Consider the following 24,750-nt stretch of genomic DNA (forward strand, 5'->3'; position numbering starts at 1 on the left):
ACATTTCCTTGTTTATACACCCAGCCTGGACCTACTACTCTCGGGCTGGCCATGAGTTATAGCACACTGGACAAATCCAAAATAGCACCTACAACAGCTTCAGGTGGGACTTTTCATGCTACTATACGGGACCTCAAGCACCTAACAGTTATCATGCTTTTTGACCTATCATAGTGTAAGGACTAATCTTCTTTTCCAGGGAAATCACTAATTAGGACCGTGGCTCAACAAGCAACCCATATTTGTGTAGCCCATCTGGTGCAGCGTCACACCACCTCCTGATCCATCCCATTGCAGGAGTCCTGAATAATACATCTACTTTGCCAGCACTTTCCAAATAATTGCTTCCATTTCATTTCAACACAGAAGGACTTCAGCACAGACTCCCACGCCAGGTTACTTCCTAAAGACATCTTAGAACACTTCTACTCACTTCAAGACCTTTCCCGCACTTTCTCAAATAATGACATCCCCACTAAGTACATAATGCTTCCCGTAGTTAATTCTGTAGGAACACGTATAGGAAATTATTTTCTTTCCATTTAGAAAAGCTGTGTTGCTTGCTTTTTGGGTACAGGCAGAAGTGAGACAGCTGCTGTCATCACTGGTTATTATCTAATTATGTGTCATGAAGCAGATCTGTGCAGACACAGCCAAGCAGTGTGCACAAACGAGGAGCTTGCACTGCACAAATGGCAATCATGTCGCAAGTAAAACATTGCTCAAGCAATTTACCTTTCATTTATGATAAATTCTCACACAGACCAATATTAAGCTTTTGTATTCCATATTTTCACATTCCATATTTTCACATCAAGCAGAGAAATGGCCAATATGATCAACCTCAAATAACTTTATTCAAACATGACAATCCTATATGTCATGCCTTCATGATACATTGTGTACAAGATCATGTAAAATCCTGAATATATCAAACAATATGTGGAAATGTATATACAACTTCCATATTGCAGGCAGCAAAAACCCCCCTTAATTTTCTTATACTTGATAACTATTAAAATTGATAACCACTTGATAACCATTTAAAATACAATATTCTGTACCTAATGAAAAAAAGAAAAAAAAAGCCATTTGATGAAAAATAACTTCAGAAATTTAAAATAATAAAATAATTATACAGTGTAAAAGCATAACAATACCTGCTTTTTGGAAATGGCATCATTTATTTATATGACATTAGCAGGTATCTTTTTTAATGCTAACTGATCAGATCTCACAACAAAATAAGATCTTTTGATATTAACTATAAGAACTCTTTTATTAAAAAAAAAGAAATAAAATCAGTCACTTTCTTCTGTAAACTAGTTAAAGAGCTGACTGATCCTTCAAATATGTCAATACAGAGCTAATACACAATAAGTAATGAAAAGGAATTAATTAGATGCAAATAATAAACAGTAAACATTATATAGCCTAAAGATAATTGGGAATTACCCAGATTACATTTAGAAAATACACATCAAGGCATGTTTATAATGGGATTGCTGATTTAGTCCACAAGCCCAAATTTAGTTTAGGACTTAAAAAAAACCAACAAATCCAAAACACACAGCTGCATACAAACAATTATTTTTTGCATCATTTTAAATTACAAAAGAAACAGGAGTGGAAACCCATGTAACATTTTATAGAGCTCACTTCACTCCTAAATTTATATGAATACATACCACCTCTTACATTTACTCTATGAAGGTGGGAGAGGGGAAGTTACCTGAGGGCAAGGTATTCAGACATAAGGCCCCTATTCCTGGTGAAAGCAAGTGGTCAGTTGCCACGGCTTCTGAGAAGCTTCTGGTACTCATTTTGGTAGTAAGGATATTCACAGCAAACCAATCTCCACCAGAGCCAGCTGGGATCGCTGCAGGGAACGGGACAGAGGGGACACACAAGGGATCAAGTTCAAAGGGAAAAAGGAGTGATACAATAATGTAAGAGAGTTTTAGCTGAAGAGAACTGCAGTTACAACAGTTTGTTACACATCATGACACTACAGAATTCAAAAGGAAACAGACCTGTGTAAAACACTAGATTCCTGTGAGAGTGTCCCTTGCTTTCTGATAGTACAGTACTACTGGAGCCCTGTTTAAATGAACGGCTTATGAAGAAAATGTTAGTCATGCAGAAAAGATCAATATAACATAGCCAAGTCATTTCAGAGATATCCAGTAAGTACATTCGGAAGATGAGGAAGAAGATAGCCCAAAGATGCAGCATATGAGGGCTTTATTTTATTTTTAAATGGGAGACAACTTTTCAGTTTTGTTTTGCTTAGCCTGAGATTTCTCACATCACTTATTCCTATTGACAGTGTCTCAACCTCAGCTATTTAAAATTCACACTAAAGAAACCTGACTCTAGAGATGTAGGGGAATGGGAATTCTGGATCTGTTTTTGTGTTTGGGGTGGTGATACAAAGACCTGCACACATTTGACAGTCTGATTTCTCAAGCTATGAAATTTTAGTACAGTAAGTTCCTCAAAAAGAAGTTCTCTGTTAACTGTCTTCACTTCAAAGAGATACCTCAAATATAATTAATTCCTACACTTTCATCCTTTTGGGTGCAACAAAACCCAAACATTTGGACAGTGACCTTGGCAGACCGTTCGTTGGGATATCAGAACAGAATTTAAGGGATTTATCACTGAAGTGAATTACAGATACCTAGTTACAAATTATTATTCTTCTCAAGTCTCCAGACCCCCAGTAAAGGAAGAAACTGCAACATGAAAACTGTTTCAGAAGTAGGCAACCACGTAATTCAGATTCCTGAGTAGTTGGATCCAAGTTGTTGCTTCCATGGGGGGTCTCTGAGGTAAAAAAAAACCCAAAACTCCAGAGTTCTCAAGCTAAATGGTTAAGATGCATGGCAGAGCTGCCACAAAATCTGTGCTGGGGACATTCTTCTTCCAGCAAGGCTCATACATCCATCCAGGGGAGGCTGGAAGAACTCAAAAGCACAGCCTAGCTGGCACACTTTCCTGTCCTGTGTTTCCTTATCAAAAAAGAAGACAATGAAGAGATCTGAACCTTGGTCAGCACCAGCTCCACAAAGGTGTACTCCTACAGGAGTTACTGGATTGAGAAACCTGGGTTGTTGTGCAAGTGGCCAAACCCAAGATACTCTTGATATAACTGAGTAATTTCTTTTTAGCAATTATACTGATGATTCGCAAAAAACCTGTGAAATAAATCACTTTGCATAAGCTTTTATGATTCCATTAATGTCTCATCATAAATTACCTGATCTCCTTCATCCAATCTTCTTGTAGAAAAAAAATAAAACAAGCCACTTTGAAAAGAACCTCTCATTCTTGGGGTTATTTAGTACTGACTTTTATTCTGCTTCAATATTAAAAAACCCTCAAAACACTAAGGCTTTGGAAGGAGAAATAACAAATTTCAAAAAAAATGTAACTCTGGGCTAGTTTTGATTCTTACATACTCCGTAATCACTTGACCTTAAGAGACAATTGTATTCCTTACAGGCTTTATTTAATTACCTTTTTTTCCCAGGGAATACCTGATACTAGTGTGTCAGATACTTGAACAAAGCAATCTTCAAGATAATTTTCATTGTGAAACTTACTATTATTCTGAGAACTCTTTAAAGAAAATGATCACATATAACTAAAATGGTGCTGATTAATTCTTCTTGATTGTGCAAATGTATTAGTTTTCATCATGTATGCACAAGAGCTGTCTGACTTCAACAAAGCTTCAGCAGAACTTTAACTGTACAAATACAGTGTCTGTAGAATTAGCATTTAGATGTATAAGACATTTGCAAAAATAACATAAAACAAACTGCAATGGACAAGTCAAATTCTGTGACTTCATTTTATTAACCCAAACGCTACTGAAAGCTTAAGAGATCTTTCTGAGATGTAACACAAGCTTTAACAGCAAATCTTAATAAAGGTAACGATTTAGAATTTTCCAGAAAATGCATTATTGCTCATTTATCTCCAAAATACATGTATAATTTCATAAAGCACAACAGCAATTTCAGTTTGAATTTTGGAAGATGTTCTGTTACAGAATCTTGAAATGCATAAAGATACTAACAAAAACAGAAGAGAGTGAAAATTTTTTATTTCTGTTTTAAAAAGCATTTATTGATTCCTTCATGCTCATCAGAACATTACCAACACGTTCACATAGAAGAAATTGTTGGCATGAAGTCTCCACTTAAATACTAAAAGTATTGATTTTCAAACATAGGGGAATTAAAAAATACAGGATTACAGTGAAATTTTAAATTGCTCTTTCTCCTTCTTGTCTGCTGTCTCAAGCAGTTCTGCTTTACTACCTGTAGTTTTTTAGGCTTATTCTTCCCCTAGGTGCAGCCTTTAAGACACACATAATGCTAACACTTTTTGCAAGCATTCAGATACAATACAGACTCATTCAGAACAATAGAGATTGTTATGTCTACATTGTGTTTTGCAATTTTCTCACATACTACACAAGCCAAAAAAGTCAGTCACCTAGAATACACTCTGCAAAATTAGTACAAGCAAAGAGAGAAGCGGAAAAGTACACATTTTGTGTTCTTTGGCTGGCTAAAGGAATTGGATACCTTTCACAAAACTAAAGTGACACGCAAGTGGAATACACAAAACTGAAAATAAGCAAAAAAACTACTTATTTTGCTACTAGCAGAATTTTCAAAGTTCATCCAAACAATTATGGTCATTTACTTTCAGGAAGGAAATGGCCCACTGTAGCCAATAAAAGTGTTACACTGCTTTACTCTAAAAGAAGCCAGCTCAGATCTCCTGAGAGGACAAAATTCCTCACCAATCAGGCACATCTGACTGGCATAAAAGTAGGTCAATATGCAGGGCAAATACTTTGGTAGGATGCATGTCAGTTGTACCAGATAATGTAGGGTATCATTGTTTATATCAGTACCAGCTGATTCCTGATATTCACACAATTAGGATGCTATTCTTTGTACAACCATTCTCCATATGAGCTTTAGAATGACTTGCTAACTATGAGATGAAAACAATTGTCACAAAACTCACTGCAATTTTCTTCTATTGAAATCTTAGAATGTTCACGTCTATTGATTCAGATAAGCAAAAGCAAAGGTCTAAGTTCATGCAGAACATTAACTAATGACACAACTGAAAACAATTTCTGTCATACCAAACACTTCAAAACATCTTTCTCTTTTCTTTGTGGAAAATACTGAGTAAAATGCAAACTGTAACTTTTTAAGTTGAACTATGTGTTATCATTAATAAACTTAAGAGTTAATATCAACTGAGGTGAAGACTGTCATATTCAGTGTGGCTACTTATCAGACCAGCAAAGCTTATATGCTTGCCTTCATGCTTCTTACACATATAAAAAACCCCCTGGTTTTCACAGAAAGGTATGGATCATGCAAATATACAGAAGACTCAGACTGCTCATTAACTAGAAAGGGAATTTCAGTGAGACTAGAAGCCAAGACTACAAAACACCTGAAAACACCCTTATACAAGTCTGAGTTAGTGATACCTGATCCCTGTATGCACCTCACATCCAAAAACCCCAAGACTGAAACCCCTGCCATAGAGATTATCCCCTCAAAAACAGAGATAGTATTACAGTAACCCCACAGTGAACTTGCACAGGGCAATCTAGATTCCTATTGGAAATCTTTAACAACATTGTTTCATACACTTGTCCACCAAGCCTGAGAAAAAAGAAAGAATGCTGAAGGATACCTGCAATCATCACAGCAGAGCACTGAACAGTAGATCTGGCAGTAAAAAGGTGCTGCTCAACAACAATTCTCTCACCCACTGAAAATAGGTAACAGTACAAATGAAGATTCAACACAAGTTCCAGTTCAATGGGGAAGACCTTTACAGTACAAGTAAGTGATCCCAACACTACAGAGAAGACTTCTCCTAGGGATGGTGTATCTTTCCTACCTTGTAAAGGATGATGAAGTGTTTTCCAGACACTTGTTTCATTTTAGGGCATATATGAAATAAAGACACTCCATCAACTGCATTCAGTAAGACCACACCTAACACAACACGGAGATGTCAAAATTTCAAGCCTCCAAATGGCAAACTCATTTCCTCAGTTTAGTTGATACATTTAGTTTCATATCCTACACCAAGCACCACATAATGTGAAGTATAACAAAAACACATGTAGTTTGTTCCTAGCCCTTCCCTCCTTCTTGTTTTCTACCACAGCCTTGGGAAAGAACAACGTATTTTGAAGACAGAGGACATTTTTTAAAATTTTAAAAGACTGGAAAAGCAAAGAACTCATCACCACATTCTCATATGAGATAAAGACTTGTTACAAACTGAATAAAATAAAAAATTAAAAAAAAAAATATCAAAAAAAAACCTTTATAAAAGTAAGAAGTAATTTGGATACCAAAATGGTTTCAAAATGCAGTTTGGGTCATCTTCTTGTTCTCAGACTTTAAAGACTCATACCTCTGTAACATTTTCACTGTCTAACAAATGTAGAATAATGAGGGCTCCTTCTACACCAGTGTCCATTATCAGTTCATCTAATAAAAGCACTGTGAACTGCTAAATGGAAACTGCATTGCTGAATGACACAGTGCTTCCAAATTTGCAAATACAGTACCTAGATAGGAAAAAGAGTAAAAACATAACCAGCAGATATTGCGGTAATCTTCACGGCAAACATTGTCAAATCAATGATGATTTGGGGAGCTGAACAAGATCTAAAGATCCCTTCCAACCTCAACAGTTCTGTGGTTTGTGGCAAAAAGTCAAAGCACTTCTGTGTAATTTAAGGTACAACTTCATCTATTTGTTCAAACATAACGGAAAATAAAATATTCAAAAGTGAAAATAAATCAAGATAAGAGGGTAATTCTTTCCACTATGTATGTACCTCTTCCAATAAATTTGAGTCCTCCCACTAATGCCTGTGTAGTTGAAGATGACAAGCAGGCAGCAGTTTCAATAAACTATGAAAACTGCAGAACAGCAACTATTATAGTAAGAGTAAAAAGTGAAAGTGTCTTTTGGCACTCTCTCTATTACAGGAAATTCCTTATGTGTTTGGCTCCTTAGTCACATTCTCACAAAACTTATTAATGAAAATCCTGAATGAATACTTCTTTATTTTTTGCTGAAAAATCAAGGTGCTGAAATTCAAGCTCATGTCACCTGAACTCTGCTTTCCTGAGTAACCAACTTCTGAAACCATTGAAACACTTGCTCTGCAGGAAGTAAAAGTATTATCTGAACATGTAATGAAGAATGCCCATAACAAGGGGCTTAATAATACTGTCTACATTTTAGGTATCGAACACACTCTGAATAGTATGGATTATGAGCATCAAGTTCAACTTGCAAGCCACAGATCACTGGATATATCCCATAAGCTTTCCAGAAGTGATAAAATTTGTCATAATCATTTGACAGAGCCTTGTCGAGAAAGCATTATCACAACACAGAAGAGAAGAATCACAAATTTATCAACATGACAAAGTACTTAGTTCTAATCTATTCAGCTGTTCATTTGAAAAACTGGACAAAAACCAACTCATCTTACTCATGGCCTAGTTCCCAGGTACATTTTAGAGTTAACCTGTAGCACAGAGACTAGAGCTTACTTCTCTTTCCATACAGCTTGCTACATATCACTACGGGAAACAAGCTGCTAAATCCAGCTATTCCAAGCACACTGCTGATTAGAAAACTGACTCAAGGCTGATGACATCTTCTTGTTGCATTTCCATTCACACGGTGCTCTGTCATTTTCATGTGAAGAGAAGATTTCTTTGGTCAGCATTCCCTGCTACATAACTCATGAGCAGGGCAGAGAAGAAAAATTATTCTACTACAGCTCCATACATCACATTTAGAAGATAGATATCAAAGGATTTGGAATGAGAATTATGTTCTCCGTATGCACCAACAACAGATTAGTCAAATGACAATCTGTCACTTAATTTTGTTTGATTTTCTCTATAAACACTTTTCAGAAATACTAGACAAAAGTGGAATAGAACATTTTGTAAGAAAGAAAAGTATAAAAATGAAGTATTTCAGGTTGTATTTTTTAAGATATAAAAGTAAGCTCTGAAGAATTAGCAACGCTATGGTATTATGACAGATCAAGTAGCTAACAGGTTTTTGCCTCTCTTTAGAAAATGGGAGAAACCTGATGCGGCTTTTAAAAACTGTATGAATCAGATTCTGTACTTTCTGAGATTTCTCCATCTTTCAAACACACGACACTGACAGCTAAGAAATTTACAGGAGGTTTGTTTTGTTTTAGGCCGCGAGGCACCTCTGACATTATTTCAGTCACCCAGAAAACCACGAACTTATTTTCACCTCTCCCCGTGCACCTTTCTGTTGCCCGGCCTCACCTGCTCGGTGTCTCAAGAGCTCGGAACTGGCGAGCTGAGCTGCAAGGGCACAGGCCGAGCTGCCCCGGCCCCGGCCAGCAGCGCACCGCGGCGGCTGCTGCTCGCCCCCGCCGCCCGGGAGCCATGAGGGTCGGGGTCTCCCCCGCTTCTCTGCCCCCCGCACACCTCGGGTAGCGGGGGCGGGCGCCGTCAGCCCGGCGAGGAGGCGGCCGGAGCCCGGCGGTGACTCACTCGGTGACTCCCTCCTGCGCCAGGCAGACCGAGCCCCCTCCCCGCCTGCGCCGCCGGGCACCGGGCGAAGGAGCCGGGGGCCAGGGGCCAGCTAAGCGGCCGTGGCCGCCGGACAGCCCCACACGAGCACCCAGCCACCTCCTCCGCCTCCAAATCACTACGAGGAGGCGTCTTCAGATCCCACTTCTGCGCGCAGAATAGAGCCGGTGCCCCCGCCCAGCGCCCAGACCGGGGGTCGCTCACAGGACAGGGACCAGCAGTCGCCCCCGCACCGCCTCAGCCTGCCCGGTGCACCGCGCCCCACTGACCTGGAGAGATGCTTCAGGATCTGCTTCTTGATAATCCCCGCCATGGTGTCTGCCTGCCCGCGCCCCTCACGACGACCAGCCGGGACCGGGAACGCGCCTCATCCCTGCGCCCGCCCCTGCCCGAGGTGGGGAGAGCGCCGGGAGCGGAGCCGCTATCCCCACTCGCGCTTACTCGACGCCCGGCGCCATCTTGGCCGCAGCATCGCCTGGTGACGGGGGCGAGACGGGGCGGGACGGGCCCGGGGCCCCCGCCCCGCGCGGAGAGCGGCGGCTGCGGGCGGGCAGAGCGGCACGGGCCGGGGACAGGTACGGACACGGGCGCACGGGCACTCGAGGGGCCATGGGCGAGGGCAGTGGCGCCTCCGCCCTTCGCTTGTTCGCAGAGCCCCTGCCCGCCTGCTCAGCATCTCTGTTCCCATTCAGCGCCCAAAGCCTCTGCCCTCCTCAGCCCCACCGCCCACCTTTTCCCCGCTCTCTTCCGCCTGCTGTTTCTTTCATCTCTCTTCAGCCTTCCCATCTCCAAAATTCTGGAAGCGTATCTCTGCATCCCCGCCTGTGGCTCCATCCCTCTCCCGCCTGTGGAGCGTGTCCCAACACCATCACGCCTTTACCTGGGCCTGACCTCGGCCAAGCCCAAAGATAGGACAGCTGCAGCTTCTACAGCACCGCACAAAAGAAACAAGGCTACATAAGATAAAGGGCTCACTGACAGAAACTTACAATGCTATGGCAAGAAATTCACATGTATACACACACATAAATGTCCTATACCCAAATTGCTCAAACACAGAGACTTGTAAAATCAGGTGGTCCCTCAGATGCTTACATTTTGCTGGGTATCTGTGACAAATATGCAGCCTATGAGTTATTTTACTTTCAAGAGAACAGCCTCTCGTGCTGTAGCAAAATCTCCAAGTCAGTTAAGAAATTAGTGTCTTCTATTAGTTTTGTTCATCCAAACAGGGTTTTGTAACCCTTTTCCTCTGGCACTGCCTCATTCACAAAAGGCATCTTGAAGAATTTCAGTGGTGGGTAACCAAGTGCCCTAAAAACATTAACTGGGGGGCAGTCAGAAAACTAAAGTTTTTCAGATGTGACCTCCATATGCAGGATGGGCCTCTGAAATAGAGCTTGAGCTGCAGAGCTGCAGAGGAAAGACATCAGATGCTATTTGCTCTGCTTCTCATATACATAACATTAATGATTTACAAGCGATGAACCAAAACCGTAAGGACCTTTAAGTCAGAAATATAAAGCAGAATAGAAAATAGGTCAGGAGATGAAAATTTTCAATTGATTTTTCCAGACATTTCAAAATCAGTCAGTTGTGTAATACTGACCTCATTATATTCTTTGGGAGATTTATAAAGTAGGAATGAGCTGTGTATGAAGCTAACGCTTTTATGCCTGTTTTACGTTCGGTTTTCTCAACTAGCAAAAATTCTACCAGTATCATGGAGAAACAATACTCATCATCATGATGGGTCAGCTTCTCATCAAGAGAGAAAATACAAGGGGTAAGGAAAGCTGGACCCATGCCATGTGTTCTCTTTCAAGTGTCCTGCAAGCATAGCTCTGAAAGAACAGGGGAAGTCCTGGGGCTCTTCATTGATGTCAGAACTGAAGACCAGAAATATTTCTGTCCAGCAGGATTGATTTGAGTTGTGACCTCATGTTGTATCCCCATGTCCTGGAGTATATTGTGTAGAGGAATAGAGGAAAATGCACAGATTAACACCCACCACACACCACACCCTCCTCACCCAGAAGGTAATTAGAAGGGCATCAACTTTTTCATGTTGATTTCAGACCGTTGCAGTAACTGTGGACCTGCATAGTGATCCCCAGACTATGTCTGGCCCTTGCTAATCCCACCAGTCCTGATCCTGATTGTGACCTGAGGATTGTCTTATGTGCTTGATGTTCCACCTGCTTCACTGTCACATTAACCTGGGCTCTGGGCTTCACTTCCACACCTGTCTGCCTTGCTCCATGGCTGGGGGTGGTGGGACAGGCCCTGGCTGGCAAGGCCCTACCCTGCTGGCCACAGTATCCCTCCTGGCTCCTGGATTCTCTCCCTCTCAGAGCAGCTGGCACTCATGTCACTAAGAAAGAATCCCACTTGTAAGCATATCCAGGATGCTGAAATGATCTCAAAGAAAAAAATTGTCTTATATTTGCCATAGGTATTTTTAGGGCCTATTTGTGACCACAACAGAATTTGTGAATTCAACAGGACACCCAAGGAGCCATGGATCTGGAGTTTTCCATCAGGCAGTCATCTCAACCAGCACCCTGCCCTTCACCATCACATGGAGCACTGTTCATTGATGCGAAGTCCAATGCCACCCCTGTGTCAAAGGGTGCAGTAACCTCTTCCTCGAGGTAATCTTTCTTTGGATGCTCTAAACAATCTGGAAATTCTGTACTTGGCATCATTCAGTCATTCTGAGGCTACTTGTTCCCAAAGACTGGAGCACCTGTGCTCTGTAGAGGGTGTGCAGAGTTTGACACTCTCAGTTTCATGTGTTCATGGGGATTTCTTAACTGTAAAAACTGAAATGGAGTTGAGAGGAAAAAACCAAAACCAACTGGATCTCAAGCAACTTCAGAAATGTGAAATTTTTTTTAAATTGTTTTTTCAATTAAATAAAGCAGTAGGAGATGTATTAAGAGAACAAATTAATTTGGGCTAAGTTTCAGTGAGTGCTTTGTATCATACTTGCAGAATGAGAAATCTGGCATGCCTTCTTATAGATAATGCAAAAGATAATGGTCTGTCTTCAAATGTAGATGTGCAAGGCTTAAGTAGTCTGATAGACCATTATTCAACGAACATCACAAAACATCAATTCTCACTATTTTAAGGGGCAATGTACAAGGTTTGCTACCACTTGGACTTTTGAAAGACCTATTTATGTGTCCTTGCTGTGTGGCTGACTTGGTCTGTGTTATGCACTCCAACAACAACAGAAAGTCTTATCAGAAGTGCCATTGGAATATATGGGTGAATGTGTAAATCTCAATAAATATGTAGGAATTGCCCTCAAGTAGCAGTAACAGAAAATACACCAACTTTAGTTTGAAGAGATTTGAAATATTTATGTATATGAACCGCTTCCTATAAATCTAAGTAAACTCTTAAAAGCCTGGCACTTGTCCTAGATCCTAGAACAAAAAAAAAAAAAAAAAAAAAAAACAAAAAAAAAAAAAAAAAAAAAAAAAAAAAAAAAAAAAAACCAAAAAAAAAAAAAAAGGAAAAAAGCAAAAGTAACTCCAAATAACACAAGTCATTGGATGATAACAGATGAAGCTTCATAGAGCTGGAGCTAGTACTTAGAAGGGAAACAGTCATTTACCAAATTTTGGGTTTCACTTTTACTTTCACAAGGCAAAAGTTATCAATAGAAATTAGGACTTTTTGAATCTAAACAATTATTCTAAGGACTTTATATTAGTAAAAGCATAAAGTAAAAGTGATGCAATTTTTAAAGTAGTATTTTATGTTTCTCTTTAACACTGAATACCTAATAAATTTGTTACTATTCTATGTTTTGTGTATTTTGGATTTTAATTACAAACCCAAAATTTACAATGAGTATACCTGTCAGTAGGCAAAGAAGGGAAACAACCTACAGTGTTCTTTAAAAAGCACCCAGGAGCTCCTGAACTTGGAAAACAGGCTTCTGATAATTCCTGTGACCTCTTCTCAAGAATCAAATAATGTATCTGCTACGGTCAGGATTAAGGAAGCTGTCCTTAAGATACACTTCCTTCACAAGCACATAAAGAGGATTTGTCTAAAAGCAGATTGCCATGTGTTCCAATGAACATCCTAGCTCGTGGAAAAACATTTTATATTTGTTAGGGAGAAGAGCCATCATAGAGTAGCAGATACTTTTAAGTTAAGGAAAGTCAATTACACACAAATACAAAACTCTTTCTGTTTTACTGGAATACAACAAAGGAACTAGTGATGGTAAGTAAAACATATAAACAGAACAAAATTCATCACCAAGACAAATGCAAGGTGCTGCACCTGAGATGACATACCCACAGAGCCCAGTGCAGGCTCAGAGGTGTGTGGCACGGAAACAGCCGTGTGGAAAAGGGACTGGGGTCTGGATGGACATCAGGCTGAACCATACTTAGCAGTGCACCACTGCAGCAAGGAGTGCAAAGCAGATCCTGGGTTGAATCTACATGGGCATTGCTAGCAGGGACAGAAACTTGGATCATCCCACCCTGCATGGTGCATTTCAGGCCACACCTGGAGTATTGTGTCCAGTTCTGCTTGCAGCAGTTACAAAAAAAATTGTGGGCAACTGGAGAGCATCCAAACTAAGGCCATAAAAGTGATCAAAGGCTCAAGAACACACAATGAAGAAAGACTGAAGGACTTAGTTTTTTTCTGGAGAAGCTTGGGGGGACCTTATAACAGTACTGTGGTACTTACAGAGTGACTACAATGATGGAGGCTCTCTTTTCACAAGAAGACAACTTAACAACAAATGTTAAGTTGTACCAGCAGAACTTTGGTCTCGATATAGGGAACTTTTGCTCAGTGAGAACAACCAATCACTGCACAAACCATTCCTCAGAGAGTTCCCACTGCAGGTTTTCCAGATGGTGTTGGACAGGGTGTTAGATTATCTCATCATGGTTCCCTTTACTACGAAAGGTTGGACCAGATGATCTTTCAGCACCCTTCCACCTGGTGCTGTTCCGTGGTTCTGTGATTCTATAAAGCTGTGTGCTGCTATATTACACAGACTTCAGGAAAACAAAAACTGGTCAGAACAGAGAATTCCAATAACACTGTTTTCCATACTATTTGTAATAAAAATGTTAATTTTGCATGCTTTGAAAGACTTTCTGCGTGAAGGAAGATTATAGCCAGTTGGGGTTGGTCTCTTTTCCCGAACAACGAGGGACAGGATGAGAGGACTTTGTCTTAAACTGCACCAGCGGAGGTTTAGGTCGCATATCAGGAAGAACTTTTTTTGTTGTTACTGTTTCACAGAAATGGTGATTAGCCATTGGAATGGACTGCCCAGGGAGGTGGTGGAGTCACCGTCCCTGAAGGTGTTTAAGGAAAGGTCAGGCATGGCACTTAGTGCCATGGTCTAGTTTACATCGTGTTCAGTTACAGGTCGAACTCAGTGATCTCAAGTCGTTTCCAACCGAATTGATTCCGTGATTCCGTAACAGTGAAATGATGATGATATAATTTAGAGCTGTCTCCCTTTCCATTGTGTCACATTCTTACACAGCCCAGGCCCGTGTTGCTGTGCATTTCTCAGTGAGATTGTCACTCATCACCTGTATCCCGAGGCGCGGGGTTCCCGCACCGCAGCATCCCGAGCCAGCAGGGTCACCGAGGCAGTCTGTACTTTAAACCACCGCCACACCGGGCTCCCGCCCTAACCACCGCCGCCTTGTCCCCAGCCGTCGGTGCCGCCCCCGCGGTGCTGACGGCGGCGGGGAACGGTCCTCCCGGGCCGGGCGCCGTCGGCGGTGACGCCGTGTCACCTCCCCGCCCACCCGTGTGACGAGCGCTGCCGGGTCACGCCCGGCCAATGGCTCCCGCAGCTCCGCGAGCGTCACCGGCACGGCGCGCGCCCCGCGGCAGAGGCGGAGCGCTGCCGGCACTCCCGCGTCCCGCGGCCACACGCGCGCGCTGCTCCTCCGCTCTATGGTCACCGTAGAGATCCACGGCGGTGGCGGATCAATACTGGGACGGCGGCGGCCGTGGCGCCGTGGGGAGCATGGCGACGCTGGTGCTGGATAACGGCGCCTACAACGCCAAGATCGGCTACAGCCACGCCAACGTCAGGTGAGGGGTCGGGCCGGGACGGGGCGGGGAGAGCGCTGGGCGTCCCCCCACGGCTTCGCCGCCGCCGCCGCTCTCCGCCGGCCCCGCGCCCCTCGGCCGCTCACCGGCGCGCGGGCGCGCCGTGTCACACCGTGCCCCTCCGTGTCACACCGCCCCTCCGTGTCACACCGTCCCTCCGTGTCACACCGTGCCCCTCCGTGTCACACTTCCGGTGGCAGGGGGTGGCGGTTGCAGCTCAGCGCAGTGTGCGGCAGAGGTGGGGGTGGAATTTGGTTTTCCAGAAGGTGTCTCGTTTGCACTGGAGTTGTCAGAAATTAAACATTTCCGTCACGACTGGCTCCAGTTAATGGACTAAAGCCAAAATACATCAGCAAAAATATTATTGAAAGTACACTGTTAAGGAAAGTGGCGTAAAGAAAGTGAATGTGTCTCATACCATGTTTAATAGGAAACTTCCCAATCTTTTCCAGCGTTATTCCCAACTGTCAGTTCAGGTCAAAGACTGCACGCTTGAAAACTTTTACGGCAAATCAACTGGATGAAATTAAGGATCCCTCTGGTCTTTTTTATATTCTTCCCTTTCAGAAAGTAAGTAACATATCTCCAGTTTAATAAAGCCAAATGTAAATTGTTCTAAGGAATAGTTTTCATAGAGTACATCCCAACCACGGGGTTATATGTAGTATCATATAAGAATCAGTCAGCAGTGTGAAGTTTAACAGTAATAGAATTGTTTAGGTTGAAAAAGACCTTTTAAGATCAAGTCCAAAAGTTAACCTGCACTGTCCAGCCCATCATTTAGCCATGTCCCTAAGTGCCACATCTGCACATCTTCTAAATACCTCCAGGGGTGGTGACTCAGCCAGTTCCCTGGGCAGCCTGTGCCAGTAGTTGACAGCCCTGTTGGTGAGAAAATGTTTCTAATCTAAAACTCTCTGGTGCAACTTAAGGCCATTCCCTCTGGTCCTGTCACTTATTACCTGGGAGAAGAGACCAACCACCACCTCACTACAACCTCATTTCAGGTCGCTGCAGAGAGCGATAAGATCCCCCTGAAGCCTCCATTTCTCCAGGCTAGACAGCCTCCCTCAGCTCCCTCCTCACAGGATTTGTTCTCTGAACCCCTCACCAGCTTTGTTGCCCTTCTCTGGACTTGCTTCAGTCCTTCAATGACTTTCTTGTTGGGAGGGAGCCAAAACTGAAAGTAGGATTCAAGGGATGGCCTCAGCAGTGCCAGGTGCAGGAGGGCAATCCCTGCCCAGGTCCTGCTGGCCACACTATTGCTGATCCAGGCCAGGATACTCTTGGCCTTCTTGGCCACCTGGGCACGGCTGGCTCATGCTCAATGGCTGCCAACCCGCATTCCCAGGTCCTTTTCCCCTGGGCAATGTCCCAGCCACTCTGTCCCAGGCCAGCAGTGCTGCATGGGGTTGTTGTGACCCAAGTGCAGGACCCCGCCCTTGGCCTTGCTGAACATGATAAGATTGTCCTCAGTCCATCAATCCTGCCCATCCAGAAATCTTTACAGAGCTTTTCTACACTCCAGCAGATCAAGTCCTACCCAACTGAGTGCTTTCTGTTGAACTACACCTGATTCCCTTGTCCAGATTGTTATCAACAGTCTGTTAATCCTATGTATCATTTACTCCTTAGAGTAAAAATGTAAATTTAGACATTTTAACTCTCAAATTTTTTATATTACCAGCCTCAATTGATTTTTTTTTTTTAAAGTATGATGTTTTTTTTCTAAATAGTGTAAATTTGTTTCTAAATTCCTACAGGGTTACTTGGTGAACTGGGATGTTCAGAGACAGGTTTGGGATTATCTCTTTGGAAAAGAAATGTACCAAGTAAGAGCCTTTTCTTAATTACATATTTTGTGGAGATTAAATACTGACTAATGGAATTAACAAATATTAAGTAGAGCGGGTGATCTTACTGTTCTTTTTGAAATTGCCTTCAATTAGAAATCACAGGGATTTAAGTTTTTGCAAATATTTTTGAGTTCTGGTGTAGAATTTTGAAAAATACTAAATTTTTTTAGTCTTGTAGGTATGTACTGTTATTGTTGTGAGTGCAGCTCACATAAGAAATTCATATCAATATAATTAAGAGGTCAAGTTAATTAAAAATAATCACAGACAGATACAATGTAGTTAAGCTATCAAGGGGGGAGGGATGAGCTGGGTCAGTAAGCCAAAATACATAGACACTTAGTAATTACCTTTGGTTAGCCATTTTCTACCCCTGAATAACTTAAATGTATAAAATATGAAATATCTAATACTTTATTTTTTTCATATCACGCAAACTGGATTTAGCACAGGAAGTATATTAAGACTTTATTTTACTTTTTTTCTTTTAAAAATGTTACATTCTCTGGAAATTCTTGAGTTTTTTCTAACACCTGTATACTGAGAATGAAGGTAATCCCGCAAATTAATTTATATTTTTAAATATAAAAATGTACATATCTGTACATTTTTGTATTTAAAATGGAAAATGCTGGCTTTTGATACATAAATTTCATTTTAGTTTTGGAACTGTATTCAATGTAATCATGGTTTTGAGAATTTGTTTATAATTCTTCTTCACAAGTGAAGACTACAGAGAGATATATCTGGTAATGTTTTTAGGGCCATATCCAGTTATGGTTGAAGTAGCCCTATTAAGTCTTCTCTAAAGGAGTATTTGAGATACTGGTAAATGTGGGAAGTCCAGGATCTTTTGCTGGCCTCAGCAGAGGTCACTGGGAGTTTTATTATTGATTTTTCACTGTACAGGGCTTTGGTTATTAGACAAGTAATCTGTGGTGCAAGTGCTGAGCTGCCAAGGAGACTTAATTTTCTGTAGCTGACAGGATTAGTGTAAAGTATTTTACATTAAAATTGTAGTGTTCCTTTGTGGTGTCTCTTTAAAATGTTGGGTTACAGTTTGTAAGGATGGGAACAGAATTGGGATATATATGAAAGTGTTCCCTTCTATTATGTTTTTTACCCATTAATTAGATAAACTTGTATCACTGATACTGAAGCCTTTAAAAAAGCTAAAACATTCTAAGTCTAGCTTCTACAAACAGATATGGCAAGTGGTAATCATGTCTTCAGATTTACATGATTTTCCACTGCTGCAAAAGATGGTAAGGGATTATAAATTTTTACGTTTTATGCAAAGACAATCTTAATGTTTTTTTTTATAGGTGGATTTTGTAGATACCAATATTATTATTACCGAACCTTATTTTAACTTCACTTCAATACAAGAATCTATGAATGAAATTCTATTTGAAGAATATCAATTTCAAGCAGTTCTTAGAGTAAATGGTGAGTATATCTCCTTCCAGTTTGCATTTATGTATTTTGAAGCGTAACTCTTTAAATAAATGAATAAACAAGCACACATGCACACACACACACACACACACACACACACACACATATATATATACATAGTAAAAAATATTACTTCAGTTCCTTCTTGGCTCTTGAGTAAAACTGGATTCAACATTTTAAAAATTCTTTCTTTTACAAATTCCAGCTGTACTCTTGTACTACTTCCTAAAGAGTGTCATTGTTTGAAATTACAGGAAATTTGAGGAGAGTAAGGATGACAGAAGTAACAGATGGATTTTGGAACGGGATAGCATTTAAAAAATTCTAGTAAGACTTTGCATGAAGTCTTTGATAATTTTCCTTTTTTAAAGGGGTAGGATTAGTTTTTTGTTTGGTGTTGTTATTTGTTAGCAAATAAAATGCAGCATTGCAATTATGAAATGTATTGTGTCTCACAGGGAATGGGTAAATACCATACCACCCTTCTGACAGGTAACTGGATACAGGATACTCCTTTAGAAGAGTTTGATAAGTTTGTAACATGATCAGTGTGATTATACTTTAGAGGAAATGGGAACATGAACTGGAATTCCTGAAAAAAATTAAATAGGGCCATATATAACACTTAATTTTATCCACTGCCAAAATGAATAAATGCAGTGGCTGTATTATTATGTATTGAGGTCTTGAAGGTCTGTCAAAGGCATTTAAAATATGAATCAAGTACACCTTCATATCATTGTAAATTATAAATGTTCATATAAAAATGGAATTAAATTTTGTGTATTTCAGCTGGAGCTCTTAGTGCACACAGATATTTCCGGGATAATCCATCTGAGCTGTGTTGTATCATCGTGGATAGCGGATACTCTTTTACCCACATTGTACCTTACTGCAGAAGTAAAAAGAAAAAAGAGGCAATCATCAGGTATACTGCACCATATATGTTCTAAAAGAACTGTTGTGCCTAAGTTAATAATGAAGAAGTTATAATGACAGAATTCCTCATGTTACTCTTTTCCTGTAGGATTAATGTTGGAGGGAAACTCTTAACCAATCATCTAAAGGAGATCATCTCTTACAGGTAAAGCATGCTAATTTTCACTCTGAAACTTGGTATGAAATGAACCAGAAGTTTATGGGGTATTCTTACTGGTTCTGTGAATTTTAGATTAATTGTTGTTTAAAGGAGAAGGGAATTTTTTGTCTGTTAACTACCATCTTGACCTTAAGATCAAGATGAATTAAGATTGAAGAATTAGGCTGTTATTTTTCAAAGTGCTAGTGCTTTTGAAGTTGTTGGGGTACCTGTGTGTTCACAATTATACAAGTCTTAACATATTTTCTGAGGTGTCTCAGTAGGTCATCAGGCAGTTTGTTGACTGATTGTGGCAATACCATAAATAAAATGCAGTAAGATCAACCTTTCATTGGGATCCTTCAGCTTGGAACTTTATCTAGGTACAGGTCTTTACCAAAGAGTTACTGGCAGGATTACAGCTGTGCTTTTTAGCAAGACAGTGGGCAAATGCAAGTTGATGTATTTAATGAACTGTGAAACAGGACAATATTAAGCTCCAGTAGGCCAGGAATGCTTTTGTAAATTGAATACAAGTTTAGATATTGAGAAAGTAGCATCCTGCGGCTGAAAAACAATGGTTGCTTAGTTCCAGAGGAAAACTGGACAGGAAAGGGAGCACTTAATTATTCTCAAACTTCTGTGGTTTTGGTTTTTGTTGTTCACAGGCAACTACATGTTATGGATGAAACACATGTAATTAATCAAGTGAAAGAAGATGTGTGTTATGTTTCTCAAGACTTTTACAAAGACATGGACATTGCCAAGTATGTATATGATGGTACTAAATGTAGAATAATCTGTTTGTAACAAACAAAACTATACTCTTAATCATAAAATTTTCCAGTTAAGTTAAAGAAGTCTTCTTAGTATAAAATAGTTGGAATTTAGAACTTGTCCTTTATTCTGTTGAATTTTACATTCTTTTTCAGATTGAAAGGAGAGGAAAATACTGTAATGGTAGATTATGTTTTGCCAGACTTCAGCACAATCAAAAAAGGATTTTGTAAGGTAATAATAGTTCTGAAGTTTTTTTTGACTGTTCCCTGCACAAGTCTAGTGGAGAGGTTAAAAATACTCCCTTTTTTCTAACGCTGTACTGTAACCTCTTCCTTGCTATGCATAAATTGGTAAAGTTTTTCCTCAGTAAGTTGGGATGACAACAAAATACTGTTTTTCCAGCATAGCATTTTATGTTCTATTATTTAACAGTTGTAGCTTTCTCTGTTTGTGCTCTGTCATATAACTTATCCATATAATTATTATGATTTTTAACATTAAGTTATGAAATGTTTTTTCTGCTTTGATGATTTTTTGTAAGTTTCTCTGAATTACATTTAAACACCCAAATAAGGTTGAAAGTTCAAAGTCATGTTATAGAAGAGCCTGAAATACCAGAGAAGACAGTTTAACAGTTTTATTTCATTTACTGAGCCAGCCATAGTTTTGAAAGCAGTCCTGTACTTTAAGGCCACTCTCATGCAGTTTTATTTTGCTTTGGGCAAAACTGCAGTTTATAAGAGCAAAGTCACTTCAGATTTAATACCAGAGGTATGCATTATTCTTAAAAGATTTGCTGATAGATAATATGACAATGGCAGCATACACTGCCTACCTCTGCAGGACATGAAATAGATCGGCTGAATATTCTAGGATGTGATTTCTTTTCTTAAGCAGTGGGTACTATTCATGTCTTTAATTTAGCCAAGGGAAGAGATGGTGTTAAGTGGAAAATACAAGACTGGTGAACAAATACTTCGTCTTACAAATGAAAGATTTGCAGTTCCAGAAATACTTTTCCATCCTTCGGATATTGGTATTCAAGAGATGGGAATTCCTGAAGCCATTGTTTATTCTATTCAGAATTTACCTGAAGGTATATCCTGAAAGTATTTTGAAAAGGACAGGGGGGTGGGAGAAGGAGGGATGGTGTAATGGCTTGGTTTCATTTGGTGTGAAAGTGACCAAAAGTCAGTAATTTAAGCAGCGAAGAGTAAAACCTTTCTGACTCCTGTTTGTCAGAAGTAATACTAAGGCTTTAATTTCATAAATTAGGTACAGGTAATTATTATTACAAAGAAGATTTTCATAGGTTTTATGATGCCATGTAAGTATGGCAGCATTTAGGCTATTAATGTACTCTTAATATAAAAGCGTCACTTAAAATCCCTCTTGAAAGGGGAATTGTGTTGGCGAAAGTGAAATTTAATAAATACAAGAAAGCAGTAGTTATCAAAGCCAAATTCTGAAATCGGGAGAACATAGGGTGATTGATCACCTTCTCATATTTCTATTTAACTGATACAGTGATTAAATTATCATGAATTTTTTGTATGCATATTTCTTCTGTTAAATTCATAACATAATTGGAAAAATTACCACCTTTAATCTTTAGATATATGTTACATCTCTTAACTACAGATTTACTTAATTATTTTACAGAAATGCAGCCTCATTTCTTCAAGAACATAGTTCTGACTGGGGGAAACACCCTTTTTCCAGGCTTCAGAGATCGGGTTTATTCTGAAGTCAGATGTCTCACTCCAACTGACTATGATGTTTCCGTTGTTCTTCCTGAAAAGTAAGTCCTAAAATACTAAATAGAAGGGACTTTATCTTTGTAGCAGAATAAACAATAAAGTAGGGTTTCTTTTGGTGATTAAGAAAGTAGATTGAGTAAAAGTTAAGTGAACAAAAATAGTGCAAGAAAGATGTTTTAAATCAGTGTATTTTCAGACAAACTAAATAAACTAGAGATCACCTGTTTGCTATGTACTTTACCCAATAAAGTTAAGGAAGTGTTTTTAGGGTCAGCCATTTAACTGTAAACAGATAAATAAGACTGTATTGTAAGTATGTAAGACTGGAACTTAGTCTTTTACTTAGAATTTTCAGCATCTGAATGCTGCCTTGTCATTATTAATGTACCACTTCAGGGATTAGGAAGGGGTAACATCTTTGCAGAAGGAGTGGAGACAAAACAAGTACATTTTGAATATGCCAAAAAAAGTCTTACTTTTAAAAAGTACTGTTGAGGAGTATTTTTAAATACTATTACAGAATTAATATCTGTGCAAAGTAAATACAAAGAAATATCCATGTTGTTCCCTCTTCACACCTGCCTTCAAATAGGGCCTTTTCTATAAACCAAGTCAGCTAGCCCTGCTACAGTTTCAAACTTTGTCTCATAACTTCTCTGGAGCTGGATGGTTTGATGTAGCAATCAAAAATGTAGTTTGAATAGGTGCAGCTAAAGAAAAGTCTTGGAAATCATCACTGCTTATTTCTATTTTAAATGAATCTATAGAGGAGTAACAATAACTTCGTTCATTTTCCAGCCCGATCACTTATTCTTGGGAAGGTGGGAAGCTCATTTCTGAAAATGATGATTTTGAAGACATGATAGTAACTAGAGAAGACTATGAAGAACACGGACACAATATCTGTGAAGAAAAATTTGATATATAGGTAGCATAGTTGGATATGTTGTTATTCCATTGATTTACTTAGAATGGAATTCTTTGAACTACAACCTCTTTTCCATCAGCTAGGATTGTGTTTTAGCTTTCCTGTATTGAATTGGGTTGAGAAAAAATAATTTTAAGTGTTTAGAAATAAACTTTTACACATGTAATACTATGAAATAATATGTTAATTGTAATTTCATTATGTTTGTATCTTTTCTGATAGCTTCACTGTATTTTTATTGCAGAACACCTCAGTGCATGAGGCAATAAAAATAGCAAGTGCTTGTACTGGTGTGATGCTAATATATAGTGAGAAGAAATGGTATTTTGTTTTTTTTTTTTTTTTTCCAAATGAGTATTCTAACTCACTTATTCCACTAAAAGAGCATTAAACATGTCTCAAAAGGACCCTTTGATGTTGCCTCTCCTGAAAAGAAACACGAGTTTTATTTTTGGTTATTTTAGTGAGTTATTTTAGCTATGAGGGAAATATACTTGAAATGTGGCCACTGCTATTGACAATATGCTTAGGCTTTGAGAAAAGAGTAGTTTGAACAATTCCTTTTTCTAAAGGGTTTTGAATTTAGTAGGTTGTGGAGTTTTTTGTTTGGTTTTTGTTTTAAACAATGCCTGAGCAAATAAGCTTCTTACCACTCCCATCTTTTTGATAAGGTGCCACAAAGGTGAGCAAAGCTTGCAGCTGTGTCCTGGGCAGTGACCCGTCTATGTCCTCTCCATGCATCCTAGATAAACACAAACATCCCAGAACTTGTTATTTCTGGCATCAAAAGCTGTGTTCCTTTGCCATCAGTTGTGCAGCATGGCATGCAGGAGTGGGCAGAGCCAGAAGGCTGGCAGGGCCAGGTGAGATGGGGGTGCCCCACCTGGCCTGCTTGCTTGCCAAGACAGACAGGCAGACAGGGTGGATAAGGGACACTGGAGTATCCTGTTGAGTTTCATATTCCCTCTCTCATCTGTCCTAACATAAAGCCAGTAAATATTCCTACACAGTGCACTTACCTGGCTACCTTGAATAAGAGTAGCATGGAAGAACAGCCAGTGCTTCAGAGAATGGGAGATGATATTTCTTCTTGAGTGTGACTTTTTTTACTTTGGAAAAAGTTCAAGGTTGCTTTCCTCTAGTCTAACCTGCTGAAAGGAATGAAAGGGGTACCTTCCTCCTGCTCTGAGCAGCTACGCGAGCCACACAGGAGGCAGCTAGGGTGTGAAGGCCTGAGACCAACACCTACAACTTGTTGGACACAGATTTTATGACTTCGTGGAGGACATGAGTAAGTCTGGTACACTGTCACTTCGACAGCCACATGGAGAAGCCCTTGTGTCCAAGCTCTAGTTTTTTAACTTAAGTGCTTCATGAAACTGTCAGCATACTTTAGCTGGGACTTAAAGAAACATACACATGAAAGCACTAATTAACTTTTTGTAGGAGCAAACATGAATGCTCTGTGAATAGAAGCAGGCCTCCTTTGAAGGTGGCAGCACTTGTACTTTAATAAGACTACTGAAAAGTACCTCAACTAAACTCTGAATATTCTCTACCTCAAACAAATTCATACTGGCAATTAATTTAATAGCTCTATGCTAGAAATCATAAACAGAAATGAGTGGCAGGTCCCAAGTTCCCCTACACATGATTCTGTGTCAGATACTGTTAAAAATACATGACAGAACTTTCTATAGTCCAATAAAATTTTTCTAACTTTGGAATTTAACTGAAAATCAGTAGTCAATAGTTCACCAAACTGTTCTGTTCAGTTCTGCCCTTAGATGTAAAATAACAGGCTTCTGTCAACAGAAGATTAAAAGGTGAGTAGATCCTCCTGTTAATGTATGTGAATAAAACAGGGCTCTCAAGAGCTCTTCCTTTCCTTTGCAGTACTAGATCTAAGCTTCTTGTCCATGAACTGAAGGGAACCACAGGGCAGCTATAAACTGCTGCTTGGAACACTTCCTTACTGTTTAATACCTCGTTCTACCCCCCCCCCCGGGCTGCCTCTTCCCAGTGAATACATTATGAAATGAAAGGCTCATCACTTTTTATACAATGATTTATTATATTTAAATTAGCACAAGAAAATTCT

At 39.8% G+C, this 24,750-nt stretch overlaps 2 protein-coding genes across 6 annotated transcripts in view; one reads left to right on the top strand and one right to left on the bottom strand.

Moving 5' to 3' along the window:
- The window catches only part of UHRF1BP1L (UHRF1 binding protein 1 like), a 47,670-nt gene extending 38,527 nt beyond the window's left edge, over positions 1-9,143 (bottom strand). For 4 of the 5 annotated variants that reach the window (XM_041409808.1, XM_041409811.1, XM_041409807.1 and 1 more), the window contains exon 1: positions 8,397-8,524. In XM_041409808.1, the coding sequence (XP_041265742.1) occupies positions 8,397-8,521 (125 nt within the window). In that variant the 5' untranslated portion in view covers positions 8,522-8,524. Of the gene's footprint in view, positions 1-8,396; positions 8,525-8,935 lie in introns of those variants that run through there. The other variant, XM_041409810.1, reaches the window with a different exon arrangement.
- Positions 9,144-14,486: 5,343 nt separating this feature from the next.
- On the top strand, positions 14,487-22,936 carry ACTR6 (actin related protein 6). Its single transcript, XM_041409850.1, has 11 exons — positions 14,487-14,771; positions 15,242-15,359; positions 16,553-16,621; positions 17,971-18,094; positions 18,896-19,031; positions 19,131-19,187; positions 19,850-19,948; positions 20,114-20,192; positions 20,886-21,057; positions 21,624-21,762; positions 22,520-22,936. Exons 1-11 carry the CDS (start codon positions 14,704-14,706, stop codon positions 22,647-22,649), a joined length of 1,191 nt encoding a protein of 396 aa, XP_041265784.1. The 5' UTR covers positions 14,487-14,703; the 3' UTR covers positions 22,650-22,936.
- The last annotated feature ends 1,814 nt before the right edge of the window (positions 22,937-24,750 follow it).

Source organism: Onychostruthus taczanowskii, unplaced genomic scaffold, assembly GCF_017590055.1.
Source record: "Onychostruthus taczanowskii isolate IOZ18803 unplaced genomic scaffold, ASM1759005v1 scaffold31, whole genome shotgun sequence".
In the NCBI taxonomy this organism is placed as follows: Eukaryota; Metazoa; Chordata; class Aves; order Passeriformes; family Passeridae; genus Onychostruthus; species Onychostruthus taczanowskii.

Bases quoted from the DNA above. Each gene is read 5' to 3' on its own strand.
- ACTR6 (XM_041409850.1), top strand. From the start codon at position 14,704: ATGGCGACGCTGGTGCTGGATAACGGCGCCTACAACGCCAAGATCGGC. The intron at 15,360-16,552 runs GTAAGTAACATA...AAATTCCTACAG, and splicing joins ATATTCTTCCCTTTCAGAAA to GGTTACTTGGTGAACTGGGA. The intron at 18,095-18,895 runs GTGAGTATATCT...TGTGTATTTCAG, and splicing joins AGCAGTTCTTAGAGTAAATG to CTGGAGCTCTTAGTGCACAC.